The 23997-nt window shown below is 43.2% G+C and overlaps 1 protein-coding gene across 1 annotated transcript in view; it reads right to left on the minus strand.

The window, feature by feature from the left end:
- PRKCE (protein kinase C epsilon) overlaps positions 1-23997 on the minus strand; it is a 1245727-nt gene that overhangs the window by 25804 nt on the left and 1195926 nt on the right. Inside the window, exon 14 of the mRNA XM_078649672.1 lies at positions 15922-16110. Coding sequence (XP_078505798.1) covers positions 15922-16110 — 189 coding nt within the window. The remainder of the gene's footprint in view (positions 1-15921; positions 16111-23997) is intronic.

Below are 23997 nucleotides of genomic sequence, written 5' to 3' on the forward strand. Positions count from 1 at the left end.
GAGTAGCAGTGCTGGCATAAGTAACATTCAAAAGAGGTTGTACTTAGAATATTCGATTATTCGGGTCTTATTTTTACACTATGCCTCCTATTTCCCTAACGAACAAACATTTGTAAAGACAATCAGTCTGGCTTTTAACTTAAAGTGCCTCTTCAATGACTGGGAAATGGATGCATCAAATCACACTTCATGCTTGTACACTGTCACTCTTTCATCCATTCATCCACCCACTGACTCGTTCTCGCTCAACCCACACATGCAGACAGACACAAAAAACAATGCAGTGGCAGTTTGTTATAAGCCGGGCCTACTGGCTTTGTCAATGTTTACTTCCCAAAGGAATACCACTGTACATACTAATGCAGGGTTTTCCTTTCATGCGGACACGACGTATGCACAGAAATTCCTATATCTCAACGAACTGTAAAAGTGTTTACGTTTCTTGAGGAGGTGTCCTTTACAGACTTTCACCAGAGAAACACAACAAAATCAAGTGAAAAATTAAAAAAAACACCCCTCTAGCTCCCCTGTCCCACTGAAAGGTCAGCTGCAGCTCCTGGAACCCTCAAACCCTGCAGTAACTCGAGAATGGGGCCAATGTCTGGCAGCACAATGTGAGGAAATACTGCGCTCCAAGGCTAGTCCCTTGTTAGCATTCTGCTCTGAAAGGCTCAGACGCCGCCTTGTTTCCTCTGTTTTTCCTGTTCCAGCCCAACAAGGCTAGTGTGTATGGTCAGGAGCACACGTTTGAAATCAGCAGTCCTACGGCGTGCATTATCCTCTCACCGAGAACCTGCCTCTCTTTCTGTCACTGGGTTTCAGCCATTGTTCTCATTGGCAGAGCTCTCTCAGCTCCCCCTGTTTTCAAGCTCTTATGGCTTCCCGTTTCAAGAATAAATACTGCGTCTCATTCGGTGAGGTCCACACCCACCTCCCACGGCGTCAATATTCTTATGTTAATACGTGCTTTGCACTGTGGCGCTATATATCAATCTGGAGATCAGGGGCTGATGGGCTAAAGAGCAGCCGGCATCCTTGAACCAACAGGCACTGTTTATGACCTCGTAACAAGCATTGGCAATGCCAATAGGTCTGGCTTTAAAGGAACGTTGGATGGTAATGTGAAGGATTACAAGCCGGGCCGCACTGGCCGTGGTAGGCACCGCACGTTTCCCTGGTGAGACGGATGGGTGGTGGCCGGTTTTGTACCGCTGAGGGCTGTTTTTTTATTTTTTATTTAATTTGTAATCCTCATTCGCCACCAATCTCACTTCAATGCACATTCAAGTTGTCCATACCCACACTCAGCAGGCTGAGAGGCGTGGGCGTCTAGGAATGGGGAGACCCGCCTACCGGTACATGAACTTGTTTATGTGGTAATGAAGGAACCAGCTGAGATAACTTTTTTCCAAACTCCAGGAGCTAGATGGCCCTCATCTTAGATCCACCAGTCCCAAACTGGAAGTATCCGACAGGGCCCATAGAGTACTGAGGCTGCATATTCATAGGACCTAGACAAAGAGGGAGCTTCTCACTAACACCCCGCCCTCCCCCACCTCCCCCGCTCCGGGGGGCGGTCGAGCGGCAATCTGCCAGGGGCGGGTTGCTGTTCCCAGTCTGGCCGTGATTACAAGTAAATAACAGGGGAATGGATATGTATTTGCCTAGAAGCAAAGACCATCGAATAATGTTGGATATAGGTTAAGAAGGTCAGATGACATTTGACTGTCCAGCTAGACCTAAACATGTCAAACCTCCTACCGTTTGTGCTGCAGCCAGAGAAAAACACCATGAATTATCTAGTTATCCAAGACACCCTAATAGCATTACAATGTCATGTCTGTGCTCCTGCCAAGCTCCAGCAGCTGGATAAATAAATAAAATGATCACAGCTGTATGGAGCCCAAGCCCTTTTTTTTGTTTGAACCACAAACCACTGATCAATTCAAATAAGTACTCCAGGCTCCCACAATGTGGGCGGAGCCAAAGCCCTTCACCTGATGATTCTCACATAACTGTCTTGCTGCACTGTCAAGCCAGACTATAAAAATGTGACCCTAGTCCAAACGTGAAAACAATATACATTGCTGACAGTTGTGGGCACTGATCTAATGCTGGCCAATGTACTTCGTAGCACAGAATGCTTGTGGTCAAGAATGTTCAGAGTCTGTTGCACTGCAGCTACGTGGCATTACTGGCTTAACAATAAAACAGTTTTATACTACTTTGACCATTCATTCTCTGTGTATTGGAGACGTTCATACTTCTTCTCTCTCATCTTCCAATATCACCCCTATAAGTATGACAAACAAGTCTGATTTCTGCTTCCTATTGTCCACCTCTCACCTCAAATATTTGACTGTCCTACAGTGATTTGACCAAGAAGGGACATAATCACATAGCCTGAAATCTTCCAAAATGAAAACAATCTTTTCCACCCTTCTGTCACAATCTCTCCAGGCACCCTATCCCACAGCTCTTGATACATTGTTAAATATTGGTTTAAGAAAGCACAAACAAATTGAAAAACGTAGTTACAGATTCCGAAAAAATAAAGTTAAAGACCTAAAAAAGAAACACAACATACACAATATACATATTTAGCGAGAACAAAATACATAATCAACTGTACACGATCAGCTCTTCTGAAAAGTAGGCACTCTAAGAGGTTCTGGTGTTGTTGTCCTGGTGGTCTTAAGTCCGCTCACCGGGGATCAATCGACAAGGGTTTAGTCTCTGGAGCTGAACTATCAGTTAAAGGTGCAACTGGTAGCCCAGGTTTGGACTGGGCGAGACGTTCTAGTGAACTACTTCAACTTGTCTAACTGTGAGGGAGCTGGCATAGCCCATTCTTGATCTCAAGGGTTTTCCTTTTTCACATTAAATCATCTTTATGAGTCTGAAACTGTTTAAGTCATTACCCTTGAAGTCCTAGAAATTATAAATTAAGAGTGTTCATTTATTTTGCATTGGTCCTAACCTTAAACAAGTACAAGAAAGTGTGACATGCTTTCAATGCTATGTCAGGGATCCCACATTTTGTCCAGCATTATTACTAACCTACCTTTCATATGTTGAAATGAAGAGATCCTTAACATTTTTTAGGTCTCGGCCTGATCCAGCGCATGCGCTGGCCTGGCCGAGACATTTAGTAGCTGCTTCAAAAAGCGCTACCTTGCCAGCCACCAGCTTGCTAGAACGCGCACAAGCGCGTGTGACATGCACAGCACTTTTTCCCGTTGCGCGCACGTGCGAACAACTCGCGTCTGCACTCGCGTTTTTTATTTTTTATTTCACAGACCCTTTCACGCAGATGATGATCTTAGTGCAGTGTTTTTTAACTCCGTGTCTTATTGGTGTTTGGGTCTGTCTACCACTTATTATACCTCTTGCATTAGAGAACATGAATGCGCAAGCCTAAAACGTATGGTGGTTTTCAGCGTTCAGGCACCGACACTCCCTTTGCTGGTTCGGTATGGGGGTTTCGTGAACGCTTCACGTTTACTCCCAAGGTAATTGCTTTCACTCACAGTGCGAGTTCACATTTTTACAGTTTCCAAAAGCTCTTTCACATTCTCGTGCGCGCCCACACATCTTTCCTCCATCGCCGCACTTGATCGCGATCAGTTTTACTTTCGCTGCCGCATGGCAGTGTGACTTTCACAGCCGCGCGGCCAATGCATGTTTTCTTTGATCTTACTGCTGCCTCTGGGCGCTATTTTCTGACTGATGTCTGCTTCTGTGGAGTGTTTCCCACTCATCCCTCTGTTTCTAGAGAAGCTCTGCCTCCAATTTGCATGACTCACGTGTGAACACCAGATGGCCCAGTTTTAACAGATAATATTTACAGCAGATGTTTTTAGTGCAGACAGTCTCATGAAGTGCTGAGAATAGCCACTTTGATGCCTTTCACAGGAAAGGTACGTTACCTCCTTCATGGTTGGTGTGTCCCGACAGCAGTGTCCGCCGTGGAAAGGAGCTGAGCGCGAGCCGCCAGTCCCAGTGCGTGTTGACAGTTGGGTTACAGACTCCTGCAGGCAGTCCAGCTCTGCCGTCCTTGTCAGGCGGGACACTTCAGAAATGCACACCCCAAGGACAATGACGCAATTACCATGGAAATTAAAACTGAACATACGAGTGGCACAATCCTGGAGAACTATTATTAGCGCTCTTTATTTTTATCTAGATGAGTGACGACTCTTTATTTTGTAGGAGAGAGCGGGTTTAGCTCCACAGCATTTAATCTTTAGGAAGACGTAAGTATTTCAGGATCAGATTTAGGTTGGGCCTTTACAACAACTTCGCCGTTTCCACACTGGAAGGCGTTTGGACGAGCCCTCAGCTCAATCGCTGTTGTCATTAAAAAATATATATATAGTCCGTCGTTTGTGGTGCTGAAGGGTGGAGAAGCCCCTTCTCTGTTGAAATGCGGTGCTGCCTTAAATAAAGACCGCCAGACAACCCTTAACTGCAAATGCCTAGAAAATGCAGCCTGTAATAGAGGAAACAGCGAGCCAAAAACAACAGTGGACGAAATGATAATCACTCCCATGACTTTGCCCCCAGCGCTGTGGCTGATTATCAATTCATCCAAATTTTACATTGGATCTGAGGTGCCCCCTTTTAAACAGTGCGTTTTCCATTCATATTGGTTGAGGTGTCTGGGGCATATACATACCATATTTATGTGCAAACTTGATGGGAAGCTTCACGCTGGTGGCGAAATAATGTATTTTTCCACAGAGTGATGAACGGAGAAACTGTATGTCGACCTTTTGTGGCTTTGAAGTTTAGGTTCCCAAAATGGAATGGAGAAAGCGCTCCATTTTTTCAGGTTTTGTCACATATTTTGTAGTAGGTGAGAAAATGGAAGCTTTCTGTTTTCTAAGTTTCTTGTTTTTGGGCTTTCTCATTAGGCACATAAAAGGTCAAAATGCTGTTTTAGTAAATGGGTAGTCTTATAAAAACTATTTAAAATTCATTGTTGTTGCTCCAAAGTCTGAAAGAGCCACCTTATCTGTAGAATCTCTATCCACAGTTTTTATCGATCGCATTTTGAGTCCTAACCTACATCCTACTCTTAAACACAATCTGTTTGATGCTAACAGATTAAGAACATGCTTTTGCTGTTCTGCTTGCAAGTCCAGAGCCCCCAAATAATAGCATGCCTGGTAACATTTGCTACCACTGTGAAACACCAGTTTAAAGTGGTCACACAAATGGGGGAACTATGTCCTAAAGGCTTTCCCCTTTTCATCTGCACTTTCCTTGCACCAGCACTTTACTGTGTGTTAGTGCATCTCAACTAAGGGAACTTAACTAACAGTCCTTTAGCGATTGGCACGGATTTTCACTTTTTAATTGTTTATTCTGATAAAAATGCAACCCTTTTTTCAGTTTTATCTGCTACAAATTAACTTTTTAGGTGGTATTAGTACAATTATTGAAGAGCTCACGCATTAGCACTTTACCTTGTTAATACTTGAAATAATTAGGACATTTACTGAAGTGACCTTATGTTTTAGCATGTCCTTGTTCTTTTATCTGATTATGTACTGGGTAATACTGTGTTCTTATATTGTGTAAAGGTTTAATTAATTAAATCATGATTAATCAAATTAACAAGCATTGGCATAGCCAATAGTTCTCACTATTGGGACCTTATAAGTATTTAGTTATCAAGCACAATATCCTTGGTGCAACAATATCAACCGCTGCATGGCTAAACACTTATAAGGTCCCAAAGGCGAAACCTATTGGCTATGCCAATGCTTGTTTGGCTTAGCATTCACTTTATCATATATGACTGCAGTGTTACATTGTATCTGGGATCCAAATCTCATACCACATCATGGAGTAATGCTTGACAGCTTCACCTATCTAAGCCATGGGATACTCCTAATCGGTGTATACCAAAACTACCTCTGCAAACAGAAGGCATAAAATCTATTTTCACCGGTCTTTACATGATTCCTCAATCGCCTATGCTAAACTAGGATGGAAAATGTGTCAGCTGGAGATTAGCCTTAGGGAGTTTCTAAAACCTTTGCCTTGTTTAACATTGCTGGTCAGGAATGGCTCCATCTTACTTTTGTGAACAAATTATCTGCTGTGCTTGGAACCTTCAGTCACAAACTGGGATCTGCTGCCTTTCACATATACACGTCTGAGATTAATAGAGGATAGAAGGTTTCCTTTTCTATCCCCCAGTCTGGGGCATTTCTTGATCACAAGTGGTTTACGAGATGCCCACATTTCTTAAAGGGGCCATCCGGTGAAAGATGTTACGATACATCTCAATGCTCCAGCCGACATCATCAAACAAAGAAGCATTCCAGAAAATCTATTTTGGGTGATTGCTAGCAATGTAGGCCTGGGTACAGAGAATGTATTTTTCTTTTCACAGTTTTGTTCCTTCAACTTCCCAAAAAATCTTAAGGACTTTTTATTTAATGAATAGTTGACCTTCATTTTTCCACGATGTCAGTTTTGGCTACTTCTAGCACAGAGAGTGTGTTTCTTTTCTTGTTCATAGGATACAGTATGTGATTCTCAATCGGATACCTAGAGACAATTAGTTGTGAAGAAACGGCTATAAAAATAATTCAATGATTATACCAAAGGCTGCAATGATTATGGATGATGCTGTATAACCATGGACGAGGTTGCCCATGGTTTATCCAGCCCAGTTTAGTACCTACCTTACACTTCATGATTCCAGTTTATAAGGAACCAAGGCCTCCATCTGCAGTTTGATGTCGATGATATATGGTACTAAATAAGGATATGCATAAGATAAAATGTTTGGAGATAGACTTGGATACCCCAAATCGAGTAATGACTGTCGAATTAGGACGATTTTTTATCCTGGAAAAATGTGAGCAAATGAAGCCTGTTCTAAAGAGGTGGTACTTAGTCTCTCTCGATGAGCAGCTACAATCCAAGATTCTGCCACAGATCAGATCTGCAACATGATCAAAAAAGTGGATATTATTGGCACAATTGCCCTTTTTTTTAATGGTCAGCAAGCGCAAAGGAAAAACAATCACCAGAAACTCTGCAAAAATACCCAATAATGTCAAGTTTGAGAGAGTTTTGGCTATTGGATGTCTGACCATGCTTTGAAGCAATAATTAATCATCATAAGACTTTGTTCCAGGTAGAAGAGAAGGAAAGGTGGAAAATGGGGAAAGCATGAGTAAGAGAAAGTTAGAAAACAATGACAAAGGAAAAAGCAGAAGTTAAAAAGAATATGCAAGAGCAGGGGCGGCTTCTCCACTAGGGTGGAGGAGCGTCACCTCACCACTTTCTCGTGGTGTGAAAAGCAGAAGCATAAAATGTTAATATCTTTCAGTTATTACCATTTTATGTTTGGTTGCGGGCCAGGCTGCTCTGAGAGCAAGAGAGGAGTGGTGTGCCTGCCCACTCCCAAGTGTGCAAAGACTGTTTGGTCAGCCCCCTGGGGCTGCACAAACCAGTCAATCACACTCTGCCCTTCTCCATGCAGGCTGCAATGCAGCCTACATGGAGAAAATGGCCTCCTCGTAAGCCGCTGGCTGGGCAGTGTCCTGACCAATCACAACGCTGCTTGCAGCGTTGTGATTAGCTTAGGGGCGGGCGGGAGCCTGGCTGCCCGCTTCTGCTTTCTGTTCCTGGAGAGGAGGAGAACAGAGAAGACGTGGGACCCAGCTGGCGGAAAGGTAAGTTTAATGATATATATTTTTTTATCACATTAACCTCCCCTCGTGACCCCGTCACGCGACCCCCCCACCGACCCGTGAGTCATGCCGGCTGCGACTGTGCAAGAGTGACATAAAGAGACAATGAGCGCAGGCTATTAAAATCAGGGCACAATTAATTGGTCAACGCAGGTGGATAGAGATTCTCCACTAATTTTAGAGAGGGGAGGCCATTTCCTTTTGCTTGAGGTGGAAAGAGGCTCATATATAAAGTGACTGGATGTTGAAAACCCAAGACCAGGACATTCTACAAACATAAAAATAGGACAGCAATTCTGCACAAGGCCACCGAATAGCAGTACCCAGCAACACAGAAAGCAAAGACAACGAGGCATTTAGTGAAATTAAGAGTGGCATCTGTGTTACCAAAATGTCTTTCTGTGAGGGGCAGCTAAGTAACCCTGCACTGGAACACATGAAATCTTGCCTCTCTCTGTGTCAGTGAATCATGTCCGAAAACCCGGATATGTGCTAAATGTACTGCAAGTTGCCAGGGAAAAGATTGGGACAGTCCCGGCAAATTGAGGACTCTTATCAACCCTGCTCAAATGTGCCCCTTTTATTGGAAACTGCAACTTGTGGTATCACCTTGAGGGTGCCCAGCTGCTGTGACAGTTCTATTGCATTTGGGGAAGGAGGAGGGCTTTGGTGTAGGGCCTGGCCATAGACCTCATCAGTGGCCACAGCCTTCGGTGCCCCATTAAAGACTGAGATCAGGTTAATGCAAATTGAAGCTCTGTGCCCATGGACGTAAATTCACCAAAATGCAGGGGTAACGGAAGTGACTTCACATGCCCTTGACCTTCAATGTCACTCACACATACGTATGCTTATACATACGCATACATTCAGAAATACACACACTCTGACTACACAGGCACACATACACACTCTCTTACATAAACACACTCAAAACTGCAAGCACGCGCACAACATGCATACATTTAAAAGCATTGATTTTTGCTTACCTTGGCTGCCAGGGAAAGTCATATTAGAGCTATTTATGCTCCTTTTTTTATTAAACTAATAGAAAATAATGTAATATTATTTACTATTTGTATAATAACAAATAGACAAAAAATAAGGTAAGTGAAGCCCCCACCGACGTCCATAAGGACGAGCTGCTTCTGTTCCTGCCACGGAATTTGCAGCTGCTGACACTAGGTGTTGCAGAGGCAGTGCCAGGGGTCACCAGAGGCAGTGCCAGGTGTCACAAGGGGCATGCCGGGGGTCGCAGCAGTGACCTCTAGCAATCCCAAATGACGTCCATGTCACTGCCCAAGAGTTGCACCTCACGGACAGACGAAGTGCGCAGCTGCTTTGAATGGGATGGAGCTGAGCGCAGTCAAAAAGGTAACAACCTCCTTAGCCAGGAGAATGGCGGTGGAGGGGGGTTATAAGCAGGGACCTGCCTACCTTGGACGCCTTTGTTACTTAAGGGTGTGAAAAGATGGCGTGGTTAACCATGCTGGTTAAACACACCAGGGGGCGTATTATGGTAAATGCGCATTTTCATTGTTTGCGTCGGGCGCCGCTTTAAAAAGAGAAAATGCGCCCTATGACCACGAATAGGCGCTGCAAATTCCTGTGAAAAACGGAGCAGCTGCTTTACAGCCGCTCTGTTTATTCCCATTGCAGGCAGCACTTTTGAAGGGGATTAGAGATCCCCTTGCAGGCGGGTGCAGTCAGTGACTGCTCCTGCCTGCAAGGGGATGTCTGGGGGGGTCCCATCCTTTCCTCCCTCCAGAGGGCTGCATCAGGGTGCGCACTAACAGTGCGCCACCTTTCAGATGGCACACTCTCAGTGCGCATCATGAGGACTTCTTTGCCTCTAAGTCTCCATCTGTAAATACGACGCGGGAGCAGAGGCAAAGGGATGCCCTCATTTGCATGAGGCACGCCCCCATGCAGTAGTAGTAGAAAAAAGCTTTATTCGATTTTTGTAAAATAAAAAATCATAAAAGCATCAACATCAATAATCAAACTTGTGTAAAACTGTACGATGCAAAATAAGTAACAGTGTATATAATGACTTTAAGAACATAGTAGGATTTTCCTTTTTAAAAAGACACTCTTTAAAAAATTAGTCATAGTTGCCACACAAAATTCATCATTTAAGAGCTGGAGATACAACAAGGCAATCCGACAGTATCGCCATGAGCCAAATTTTTTCAAAAGTGGTTTAATCCATTGGACTCTTTCATTATGATAAAAACCACAAAAACAGATCACGTGCAGTGTAGATTGAACAGATCTCCCATCGCACGGGCAATTGATAAGTTTTTTAGACCAATCATTAATCTGAGGGAAGGACACTAAGCGGAAAAAGATATCGAATCGGAATCTGGTGAGTAGGTACCTATCAAAGCCCCTAGGACACCAGATCAGATAAGACTGCATATTTTCTGAGGTGAGCAAGGAATGGTGACGAAAAACCGAAACTTTGTTCAGTTCTACCGCAAGCCTCAAAGATTCCAGATGAGCCCAACATTCTTTCTTAAGGGCTACCCTCGTGATCCTGCATAGCGCCCTCGGTTCATTGTAATACTCGGGTTTACCCAAGTCAAGGCAAAACTTTCGGATGTAAGTTAGCCAAGGTATTTTGTGAGAGTTATCGAGGGCCATGACGTCGAGTATGATTTCTCTGTTTAAAACTAACTCGTCTGCAGTCCAAACCCTGTGCCATAGAAGTAATGGCTGCATCGCAATCTGGTCACTAATGTGACGAACCCCCAGCTCAGTGTGGCAATTATACACTGCAGTACTAGGTGGGACAGCTAAAATAAACCTTAAAAAAGCATTTTCTACGGAGTGTAATTCTCTAGAATCAAGAATGCCCCAGACGCCTGCCCCATAAATCGCTGTACTTACACATTTGGCAGAATAAATCTTAAGTAAGATATCTGGAGGTCTTTTTCCCATTTTACGCGAAAAGGCCATAAGTGCTGCTGTGGCCTTTTTAAAAGAAAGGATTCTACTCTTAAGTGCTGGACCCCAGTGTCCAGCAGCCTCCAGTACTACTCCCAAATATGTAAAGGTTTTAGTGGTCAGCACTTTATCCCTGCCAGCAAACAATTTTCAGGTTTTGGATTTACCTCTGGTGCATACCATCGCAAAAGTTTTCTTTACATTTAGAGACAGTCCCCTGTATTCCATAAAATTAATATATGAATCTAAGGCTAACTGCAAACCCCTCTCAGTTCTAGCCATGATAAAGGCGTCGTCCGCATATAGTAGGGACACTACCTGTTTAGAGTTGATTCTAGGAGAATCGATAACTTTAGACGCCAGAACCTCTTCTAGATCGTTCGTATAAAGATTAAAAAGGAGGGGCGCAAGGACACACCCTTGTCTCACCCCTCGTTTCACAAAAAAAGGTTTGGTACATTCACCACTGACACCGAATCTCACCCTTGCCCTAGCCCCGGCATATAGTTGTCTTAAAAATATGATAATGGGCTCGTCTATTTTGAGTTTTTCCAGTACTTCCCATAGTCGATCGTGCCTAACACAATCGAACGCGGCACTAAGATCGACAAATGCCGCATAAAGTTTTTCTGCCTTGGCCTGTACGTATTTCCCTTGAAGGAGTGTGAAGTTTAAAACCTGCTCGACGGTACCCATCCCCTCATGCAAATGAGGGACTGCCCCCTGCAGATAGTGCTGGCACTTTATGTGCACCAGCGCTGTCAATATTACAGAAGAGGCCATACAAGCATCTGCACCCCTCCTGTAATACCAAAGTGCCCCGGGACGTGCAAAGTGGGCCCAAACACCCGTTGCGCCCACACTTTAAAATACGACAGACTCCTTTTGTTTACTAGGAAAACTACCGTTTTCAAATATAACGATATATAGGGTGCAGTAATGCATTCTACATAGTAACCCTTGTTTTTCTTCTTTAACTGTAAGATTAAATCTGTTACATTTAAAGGGAGCGAAATGATTAAGCTGTGACATTGCTTCCTGTGACGTTACTGCTTGTCTGGTGCAATACCTATGCTGGTTAACCCCCTACTATTTGTTTTAGGAATTGTGCATAACAAATGCCATTGAAGAAAACGTGCAAGCAAGTATTGTCTTGTAAGAAACATCACAGCCTTGGTGTCATCAGAACAATAGCTATGAATTTTTACATTACGTGTACAAAAAAATCTTTTAATCTTCTTGGTTTACAGGTGTAAATCTCAGGGATTACGTCATTCCCATCAAGCGCGGCAAATGACACACTAGAATTACATCACTCCTGTGTATGTCTGGTTTGAAATCACTGCTGTTTGAGCGCATGTGCAATATCCATCTCCAAACAAATGTATGTCAGGCACATGGAAACACCAATGCAACCAGGTGCCCACGGCCAATGTGGAGACAAGCATAACCACAAAAACAAGCATTTGCAATGCAATAGGTCTCGCATTAGGAAAGTTTGAGCTATTGGTATTGTAAATGACAAACATGTGTTGGTTTTGAAAATAGCGAAATTAATAGGTTTGTCATTTACAATGCCAATAGTTTTAACTTTCGCAAATGTGACACCTATAGCATTTGCAATGTAATATGTGTTGTATTTACGTGACTTAGATGTATTGATATTACAAATAACAATGGCTTTTCATTTTTTTAAATAATTAATATTTAAATAAAAGTCATTGTAATTTATAATGGCAATAGCTTTAACTTTTGAAAATAACTTTTGTGAAGATTATGTTCAGTGTATTTTTTGTGACGAAAATCTTAGAACAGAAGTGAAATATTAACATCTTTTAGTGACATTTGTAATAAAGCTTGAAACATTGAGAGAACATATTTGAACCAGTTGTTGTTGAATGGTTGCACACATTTATGCTGTAGTGGCGCTGAGTGATGCTGTGGTGGCGACGAGTGATGCTGTAGCGTTCAATGATGCTGTTGTAGCGCATAGTGATGTTGTGGTGCCCCTGAGTGATGCTGTGGTGATGCGATAGATAGAGTGAGGGCGATAGATAGAGGGAGGGCAATAGATAGAGGGAGGGCGATAGATAGATAGAGTGAGGGCAATAGATAGAGGGAGGGCGATAGATAGATAGAGTGAGGGCGATAGATAGATAGAGTGAGGGCGATAGATAGATAGATAGTGAGAGCGATAGATAGATAGAGTGAGGGTGATAGATAGATAGAGTGAGGGCGATAAATAGATAGATAGTGATAGATAGCTAGATAGATAGATAGATAGATAGATAGATAGATAGATAGATAGATAGATAGATAGATAGATAGATAGATAGATAGATAGAGTGAGGGCGATAGATAGAGTGAGGGTGATAGAGTGAGGGCGATAGAGTGAGGGGTGATAGAGTGAGGGCGATAGATAGAGTGAGGGTGATAGATAGATAGATAGAGTGAGGGTGATAGATAGATAGAGGGCGATAGATAGATAGATAGATAGATAGATAGATAGATAGATAGATAGATAGATAGATAGATAGAGTGAGGGCGATAGATAGAGTCAGGGTGATAGATAGAGTGAGGGCGATAGATAGAGTGAGGGGCTATAGATAGAGTGAGGGGCGATAGATAGAGTGAGGGTGATAGATAGAGTGAGGGCGATAGATAGATAGATAGATAGATAGATAGATAGATAGATAGATAGATAGATAGATAGATAGAGTGAGGGCGATAGGGATGAGAAGGTAATCATATCTGAAGAAATGATTTTTTTGCTACTTATAACATAAAAAGGTTTTTGCACAATCGAATATTCAAGATCTTCTGGGCCCAAATATATATATCCATCCACGTGTTGTTTGATTCTTTAGGTTTACAATGGACCTATTAGTACAATTCACATTAACTGCACGCTTTCAAATAAAAAATCATACAATCTAACAACAGAACTTCTCAGAAACATAATGAAGAATAATTAGGCAAAAACATCCCACTCAAAGGTGTAAGCAAGCAGATCAATGAATCATGAAATGCAGCTCAACTCAGCAGGAGAGAAACCCCAAGATTAGAAAATGTGTTTGCCGCATACGCAGATGACCCAATATTCCACTACAGGGGCTTTCTCTTTGTGGCAGGCACCACCAAAATGATAGCCAAGGTAACAAGTTAATTGCCGCAGAATGAGGACTAACAGAGGGTCCATTTTTTAACGAGCAGAATTCTGCGCAGTATTTTATTTTTCGGGGGGTTTAATGGTAGTAGGAAAGTGTAACTGATGTCTTGGTGTGAGTCGGGGATCTGGCAGGACTAGATAAGAAACTAAAGAAAGCTGGTTGGTGGGTAAGCATTATATTCTCCCCCTGTGCTGATATGAGGTGGGGCAGGGCTGCATTGAATAAAAACACATAAACCAACACTAACACGCAGAGAGGAGAAATGACAGTGACGGGTGGGGGAGCTATATGAAAGCGGGCTCATGTAGAAAATAAGAAAGGCATGCAGCCCCTCCCCTTTACCCTCGAGCCCTCTGAAGCCCCCTCCATGCCTAGGAAGTGGGAGTATGAGGGGCTACAATGCCTCATGCTTTCGGGTAAAGTAATTTCAAAGTAAAGGAACAGCGCAACTTGGGGTAGGTGGGGGTAATAAAACAAAGCGCAGCGGAGGAAACAAAGGCTCGAGTCCCACAGTGGGCTCGACATCCTGTGAATCTGTGCAAATCACTCCATCTCCCTGTGCCTAAAAATAGCACAACCTTGGTTACAATGGACTGGTGTTTAAAGTAATATACCCCGGTCCAATACCTTAGACAACATGCTGGCTTTATGTAAGGAGGCTACTCTGCACAGTAAAACCTCCCGCCCTTCCGCATGCACAGCCAATGGTAGATAAAGAAAATGAAAAGCGAGATGCCTAATAAAAGGTCCGCACTAAACATCGCCACTGCGAGGAGAATCCACTGTTACACGCTGGCTCTTACTTAAAACGTCGAATTCCTCCTATGTCCCTACAGCGCTTCACAGCCTCCCCTGGGGCGGGACTTCCGCCTTCTGAGGGAAGCCCTGCCCACGGAGTGGCTGGCCCAGAGGAGCAGTGGTGACGTGGGGCTCCCATGCCTGAGGGAGAGCCCCGCGGTGGCTGCACACGTAAGGAGGACCAGAAGTGGCAGCTGAGGCCGCTGATGCAAGTGCGGGACTCCCATGAGTAAGGGAAGCCCTGCGAGTGGCAGGTGATGTGGCGGCGATGACACCAGGAGAGTCCTGAGCGTGACGGAGCCTGTAGCAACGCAGTAACAAAAGAGCCTGGTGAGTGGGGCTTAGTTGTAGGGGGTTGTGTGGGTGGGTGGGTGTGTGTGTGTGTGTGCGTGTGTGTGTGTATGCATGTGTGTATATGCTTGTGTGTATGTGTGTATGCGTGTGTGTATTCGCACACGCTGTCTTGCAGGAGGCTGACTTGCCTCAGAAGCGGGACAGGAGATGTGCACGGCATGTGGGTACATGCGCGTACACCTGCTGAAATCGCCGAAAGCTCTGCGTGTGCCCATATCTTGTCCAACTTCCGAGGCAATTCCCTAACAATGACGGCAGTGCTTCGCACTGCTTACGCCAGGCTCGACCTAAAAAGAAACGAAACATCAAGCGCATTGTGTTTTGACTTGTCCTGTAACGTACATCTAAGCTACTAAACCTACTTCTTTTATAACCTACGAGTATCCATACTTAATTATAAAACATTGTTTGTAATCTTACGGAGAAACTGCACATCTTCAAAGTGACAACTTGATTGGAAAGGGACAGTGTCACCTTGGTGAAGTACAAAGGCCCCACAGAGGCACAGACACGCATCCGAGATAGGTCTGTATTTATGTGTTATTTCAGATCACACACAGACTGTTAGTTGTGGTTGCAGCCGTCTTTAACTTATTTCCCCAGACTATAGAAATGTGCCTACATAAGGAACACAAACAGCTTCTTCCTTTCCCACACCCAGTGTAATGTCCCAGGACCAGTTATCCAGATTGTGGCGCTCTCCACTGCATATGAACTCCCAGTGCTGGATTTTTTAGCGTGCTGTGGCCTTTCGCAGGGCCATCAAAACTCATCTTTTCCCCTCACCCTAAGTGCCTCCTTCTGGTTTCCAGCCCCTATGTTCTGCTTCAGCGCAGGGATGCCTCTTTGCTGAGGCAGCTGTGCGCTATGCAAAACATGTTAACATAACATATGTTGTTTGAAACATAAAAACTTTGGCTTGCTGAACTCACAGCTTTTAAAATGCTGACGGCTTCTTTGCTCAGCCACACAGGGTAGAGGACGTCGTCATGGAGGATGGACTCAAATAGGTCATCTTCATTGTCGGCTTCGAAGGGAGGTTGTCCGGCCATCATTTCGTACATCAGCACCCCCAAGGCCCACCAGTCCACAGAGGGTCCATATTCAAGCTCCTGGAGGATCTGCAGGGAACAAGAAGAGGTTACAATGAAACATGAGGTCCATCATCTCTGGTCAGATGTTTCATCCTGGCACTGTGCTGCTACGCGTCTCTATTTGACCACTTTTGAATGCTCAAAGAGGCACTAACATGAGATAACTGCCTGCTGCCCAAATGATATGTCCTTATAAACAGGGGAGTGTGGAAAATAATGGTGGAGCGCGATTTAACTCATGATAATGCTCTATAGAACAGTGGTTTTCATTGCTATGTCTGCAATGTGTACCTAGAGGGTCCACAACTGTCTAAAAAGTTACATATTAGCAAATTCATAAAAATATATAGATCAAAAAGCAAAACTGAAAATTGGAAATTTTGAAATCTGAAGGGATTTGAAATTGGAGAGACAGATTAAGTTGGAATCCTTATGTTGATTCGTGGGGGCAACACAAGTATAGCAAATGGAATTTAGTACAAACGATTGAAGCCACATTTGAAGCATTGGGGTATGAGCAGACAAACCATATGCATTAGGAACAAAAAAGACAAAGTGATATGCTAGAGTCCAGCATATCGCTGCACATCTTTTGTCTTTTCGAAAAAAATTACATTTTTAAAACTTACATTTTCATTAATATTAAAGTTTCGATTTTTAAAAAATGTTTGCTTGTGAATTCAGTAGAATATGACATAATTTGTGTATTTTTTGTATGCATAATTGTTTCTATATTTTTGTGTACTGTTGGGTTCAAATCGCAGACGTTGCTAAGGTGTGGGCCACTGGCTTCCGACGTTGAATCAGTGGGATCCACAGAAGTCAAAAGGGTAAGAACCACTGCTTTAGTACATTTATTAATACCCTTGTGGGGTGTGCTCGCGCTAGCTGCGAGCAGCGGGGGGTTTAAGAACTAATACATGGTGCCAGCCGCAGCGATCGAGAGCAGTCCTTTAGTACAAGTTAACGCCCGTTTTCTAAGTAAGCTGCTTGGCCAAAACAGCCTGGAAAGTAACCTACATGTGACATAACAAACATTCTCCATATTTTAACAGTTATAGGATAATATATATTCATAGCACAAATAATTATGCAGGCAATAAAAGCAGAAAATTCACGAAGCATTTGCTTAAAAGGTATTGTTGAGGTACCATACTTTCCTATTTTACAATGACAAGCTCAGGAAATCAGGCAACAGGTGAAAAGAATGCACCGATGTAGCCTTCAACACGGATCTGTGGCTAACCTGAAGCCAGCAGCAAAAAAGAAAAAGAGATTTCCTTTCGACAAGTGACTAGGTACTGACCTTTCTATTTGAATGCAGTTAAATATTTTCGTCACGTGACATCATACATTCCTGCTTCTGCCTGTTGAATTAGCCTTCAGATAGAGCTGGGCATCCCTCGCATAACTGCAGGCCTCTGCCTTATTCCCAGTATTGTTAGAAAGAATTTTATTTATACACTCAAAACTGTAATTGCGAACCTTAGCAGCAGGATATAACTTGTCAGGAAATGCCTCCCATTTGAAGAAAGGTTACAAAGGATGTCTGGCGAATAAAGATTCTCTACAGATATTTTCTGAATCTCTTACAGCATACTTCGCACCAGCTTTTCTTTAAAGAAGTAACACATGACTGACATATGTGCATAACATTGCTACTCCCTTTGACGCTGGGCTGCTTTATCCCTGAAGGAAAGTATTTTACAGTTATCTTAGAGTCAGTAGATAAGGCCCAGGGCAGATGGTTGTGCGAAATTAGCATAATTTGCTTTTGTATAAGTATGCGAAATTAAACAAAATTTTGCAAAATGAGCATTTAGTGCTATATTTAAGCAAAATTGCTATCCCACATTCATTTTGGTTGCAAAAAAGCTTTTCACTCAAAAACAAAAGCACCTCAAACAACAGCCACTCGCATTCTGGTTGTTCACAGTGTTCCCGTACACTTGCACGGAATTTTTTCCAAAAACGTAATAGCAAATTTTTAAATTTTTTTTTGCATAACACAATGCTACTAAAATTAAACGAGATCGGCCCAGTGCAATGGAAATTTCGTCTGGGTCTATTTAAGACAACATTACAAATATTCAGTAATGCAGCTAATAAGGGTAGCTCCCTATAAACAAAGCCTGCAATGTATTAGTCATTGGAAGATTGAAAGCGTGTGTGTCCAATAGATCCCTGACCACGCAGAAGACAAGTATTTCGGGTCCCCATCTACGGTATGGATCATGAAGTGCAACGACCACAAGGGGGAAGAATCGTTATCAAAGGGAATAACCTGCATCTGCCAATTGGACTTGTCGTATTTAATACTGCTGTGTGATTACAAGCGCTTTCTCAGTGGAACATCTATAGTCACCTGCAGCATCAATGAAAGAGATCCATTTAGATCAAGGTCACTTTCTATAATGCTGTCTGATGTCAGCCATTGAGGATGGCCGCACTATGCTTTTGTAATTTGGCTTAATCTGCAATGATCCAAGTTGAAGCAGCATCTTTTTCATCAATAAATGTGAAGAGAGAAGTGGTGAGATGCTTGCTGTGGAGATGATCTGAATGCAGGTTCAGAGAACCTGGGTTGGTCAGATTTGTGGGCTACAGGTCCAATGCCATGTCTGGGGGTTCCACTACTGGGTCCCTGCCTGTAAAGGTTGACTGGACAATCAGGCTACAGTGGAGCGCCCAAAGCATTTAGTGGCTGCACCCATCGAATGAGAAGAAACCTTGAACAATTAGTATGTAAAACCTGGGAAAAGTGATCTAAAATACATGGATCAGTTGCATGTGCCCAGGTCTGGGAGTTTTGCCTCCTTTGTTCACCACCCAGGCTTGCCTCAGCCCTGCTGAGCTGACACTGTCTGGTTTGATAAGGAGACTTCCCTCTTTCAAACAACCGTCATCATATGAAACAACACTCCAATTATTTAAAGTTGTACAAATGCTCATATGATCTTTTGAACCTAATGCTTATGTTATATTTATAACTCTTTACTCTGCTTGAGCCAATTATTGACCTCCTTTTCTGTTCACTCCCATTTTTTGTATCTATTTGTCTCATCAACTATTACTGAAAGGTAGATGCCCTATTTCCTTCACCTTTGTTTTTAGTCATAGTTATGCCTGCTCTAAGGATGCAGCTGTGGTTGTTTCATTCTACGTGAGTCAAGTAAGACCTTTTTAGGGTCCTATCCTTCGGCAGTCAGTGACTACTGGGTAATTTCCTGTGTTCGAACAATCATGTACCACTGGTGTGTCAATGGAACAATACTGGTGCAGCCAAACTGGATCCCCAAGTTAATCCCATTTAGTGCTTGAGTCTCTCACGTATTAAGGTTTAGGAATGAATGCATACTCAAGGTGGTGCAGTAGATAATAAAGTCAGATTCAGAATGAAACAGTAAATAATAGCCAATAAAACCACGGCCAACCCCACAATAGTACTCTTCAGAACAGTCAAGGAATTCTCCAACCCAACAGCTACGGAGAACACCATCCCTCCCTCCTTAGATCTCTGCTACACCCTCTCCGACTACTTCCACAGCACGATTGCCACCATCTACGACAACTTCGACCCCCAACAAACCACCACTCAGCCGCGACGATATCAAACAACCAACTAACACCAGCCGAAGAATCATCACATGGTCTCCGCTCACCACTCAGACCACCATCACCATCATGTCGTTCATACACTCTGGGACACCCACTGACCTCTGCCCCAAACATCTCTTCAGCCTCAGAACCAACTCAATCAGCACAGAACTCACCAGCATCCTGAACACCTCCATCTCCACAGCAACCTTCCTTGACTGATGGAAACACGCAGATGTCTGACCCTTCCAAAAAAAACTCTTGGCCAACACCAGCGATCTAAAAAATTATCAACCAATCTCCCTGCTCCCATACACAGTCAAAGTACTCAAGAAAGCCATCAACAACTCACTGAACACCAAGAACAAAACCCCTAACTCAACACCTCACAATCAGGATTCCATGCCAACAACAACACTGAGACTGTGCCGATTGCTGCCACAGATGACATCAGAACTCTCTTCGACTACGGAGAAACTGTGGCCCTGATCCTCCTCAACCTCTCTACTGCATTCAAGACCATCTTCTACCACACTCTCAATTACAGACCCCACAACATCGGCATATAGCAAAACACCCACAAGTGGATCACATATTTTCTTATAGGAAGCACACAGAGCACCCAACTGCCTCCCTTCACCTCTTCACCCAAGGGCATTATATACGGTGTACCCCAATGATCATCACTCAGTCTCACCCTGTTCAACATCTACATGACCCCCACATCAACTGACGTTTTGAGATCCCACAAACTCAACTGCTACCCAGTTTCCACTTAACAAATCCTCTCACTCACCGAGGACCCCTCCGCAGCCAAAACCAACTTCGGCAACACCATGCCCAACGTAGCCAAATGGATAAGAGACAACTGCCTCAAACTCAACTCCGACAAACCTGAAGTATTGATCTTCTGGAAGAACATCTCCGCATGGGACCATAGCTGGTGGCCTGCAGAACTCTGACCTACACCCATACTGACCGACCCTGCACGCAACCTCAGCATCATCCTTGACAGCCAACTGACTATGAAATGACAAGTCAAGGCAGTCGCCTCCTCCTGCCTCCACACCCTCTGCATGGTTCGCAGAAACTTCAAATGGATCCCAATCAACACCAGAAAGACTGTCATGCAGGCCCTCATCACCAGGCACCTCGACTATGGCAACACTTTCTATGATGGAATTCGATCCCAGCTCCTCAGAAGACTCCAGATCAGACTCATCCTGGGCCTCCCCAAATGAACCCACATCACACCCTACGTCACAAACCTCCACTGTCCCTCCTTATCGAGAAGCGATGCCAGTTCAAGATCCTCACACACACCTCCAAAGCTCTACAAGATCAAGGACCGTCCTACATCAACCATCGACTCAACTTCCATCTGCCCTCAAGACACCTGTGCTCCTTCTTTCTCGCCCTCACATCCATCGCAGCCGCTGTGGGGGGTGCTCCTTCTCCTGCATCGCAGCCAAGACCTGGAACAACCTGCCCCATCACCTCCGAACAGCACTATCTCTGGTGGACTTCAGAAAGAAACTCAAGAACTGGCTTTTTGACAGAGACATGGCACCCTCAGTCCCCAGATATCCCTAGGGATGACAGTGCTGTGCTATAAAAATGCTGATTGATTGATAACATTAAGGACTAGTCTGTGCTTTACTTTATAAAAATATCTGAGTAAATAGTTTGGTTAAAAAATAATATACAGAAAAAGCAGAAGGCATTAGCATTTTTGAGGCTCAGCTATGACCCCATATATAAATATTGGTTCTTAACACTAGACACTTCATTTCTGACAAGATTGACTCTGTGGCTAATGTAACTCTATGGAGCTTGGTTCATTCGATTCAGTGTTTTTCAGTAGCACTCATGTCTCTAGTTCTTAACAAGATCTAAACAATCGCAAAACGGTTTTAAACACTGCAAGGGATACAATTGTGAGTAGTCAGCACCTAACTCTGGTCCTGGACAATGCTTAAGTACCCTACTGTTACCAGGGCTGGACAAAAAAAGTATTCTGTCTAAAAACAGGAAAAGGCAGAATAGAAAGCCTCATCCCATAAATGTATATCCTAAACGAGCACCTCATCGAACAGCTAGGAGCCCACCCAGCAATAAGTGTGTGGCGCTCGCAGTGCTTCAGGTGGAAATGTTTTGGTGGCCTTGGTCTGGTCACCAGTGCTGAGCTAGGGATCAGTCCAAAAAGGTTCCATCTCTGGAGCTAAACTATCAGTTAAGGGTGCAACTGGTAGTCCTGGGTTGGGCAAGATGAGGCATATTAGTGCACCACTTCAGCCTAACTAACTATGTGTGAGCTGGCATAATCAAGTCTTGGTCTCAAATCGAATGCAAGAATTTTCCTTTTCATTTTAAACCATTAATGTCTTTCTGATTAGAACTGTTTGAGACATTGCTATTGAAGAACTAGAAATTATAAATGGAGAGTTACGTTTATTTAAAAATGGTCCTAATCTTTAAACAAGATTTTAAAAATGTTTCCAATGCAGTGTTTCGGATCCTGAAGGCGATAGGACATTACTTTTATTAATTTGTCCAGCATTAAAACGGACCCACCTTTGCTATGTGTAAATGAAGACATCCTTAACATTTTTGGCATAGCATTGAATTTATTGTGAGTGATTTCAGTGCTGGCTTGCATCTGGGATTCCAATCTTATTTCATCTTTTGGAGTAAATCTTGACATAGCTGCCCTTGCGGAGTCCAGGGTCCAAAAAGTAACTTTCATCTACAAACAGGCACATAATCAATTTTTATTCGTCTTTTTAAGGTTCCCCAATCATCTATGCTAAACTAACATGGAAAATGTCTGATCTGGAAATTAGCTTCAATCCATAATGGAATTAACACATAAGATACATCTAGAAGCTGTTCATAAATATTTGTAATCAAATTTCTTGAGATCAAAACCACTTCATGTTCCTGTTCATTAGAACTTCATGCTAGATCCGACCACTTCCTGTTTCTATAACCAAATGATTAAGTGATTCTGTCGGGTGCCTGACTGGGGCGGCCTTATAAATTCTGAGGGGGAAGAGTGCAACCCAACCAAAAAGCCACATAAAATGGATACTATGCTTCCAAATGTGATACAGTAAAACTAGTCAGTTTAGCTGCATGTCTGTATTTGCATTAAAAATGGCTTGAGCATTTTCTGGAGTCCTATTTGATTCTGATTCCAATACCCATAAAAGATGCATTTTACTTTTTGCTTCCCACTCTCATAGTTATTTTCACTTTAATTTGCTAGCTTTCTAGATCAGCCCAGGGACCCTTGTTCCTTAATGATGCTTGGTGCTCCTCAAATAAGTCACCGACACATGCCTATTTAGGGGGAAATGAACAAAACATTTGGCACTATGATAATAATTAGTTCAAGATTTTATTTTTCTCTCTGGCCTCTCCATCCAAGTACCCATTCCCATTCGCTCTCGTTGTCTGAATTTATTGTGACGAAGAGTGAATGAAGCACTTTGGAACTTCACCCAGGAGTGTAGCTTGGTCAGTATGATTGGGGAGGGGAGTGAGCTTCAGATTTTACAACAATCACGCGGGGACATCTTGTTAAAACACATTATATGAGAAGTAGGACATGAGGGGGGCTTAAGGGGCAGTAAAAAGAGAGAGGAGTGCATATTGTTATGGTACTTAAAATGGAATATTGTTCAAATTAATCAACATTTTTTAAGGCCTTCAAAACATAGACGAGAGAGTTTGTGTGTTTTTGTGTGCATGGACATGGGAAAATCCCAGGTGAAATCCAGCAGACACTGTACCCAACTATTTACTTCAGAATACATTATTAGGTGGGGTGTAATACCCCCATGCACCCCACCCCTCCGCCCGGAGCTACCCCTCAGCCTTACCCACTTTGACTGGGTTGTAAACTGCTGGTTCAAGAGACTTCTGCATTGCATAATTTGCAATGTATTTCACTTTCTCTTTTTAAGGGATTGTACTCAAAGCGTCTTCCAAAGGTAAGCAGAACTTAATGGAATCCTTTCATGTTGCTCACAAGAGTTAACCTACTGTTTCTGTGGGACCAAGTTAGGTAATGGGGGCACAGTGGAATTAAATATGGATACAATATACATACACCCTTCTATTTTGTTCAGCTTTAAGTCCCACCCACAGTTGTAGGTCCATATATACTTCTGCGATGAGCCACTGGTGTCTGTAACTTGCTAACTCTCATGCTGGCCTTCTTTCATAAATTAAATTACAATAAAACAAAAACATATTTTCAAGTGTTTTGGGTTTCACTCGAAGTCCTAGTGACTAAAAGGACACTACATAAAA

Source organism: Lissotriton helveticus, chromosome 6 (assembly GCF_964261635.1).
Source record: "Lissotriton helveticus chromosome 6, aLisHel1.1, whole genome shotgun sequence".
Classification (NCBI taxonomy): Eukaryota; Metazoa; Chordata; class Amphibia; order Caudata; family Salamandridae; genus Lissotriton; species Lissotriton helveticus.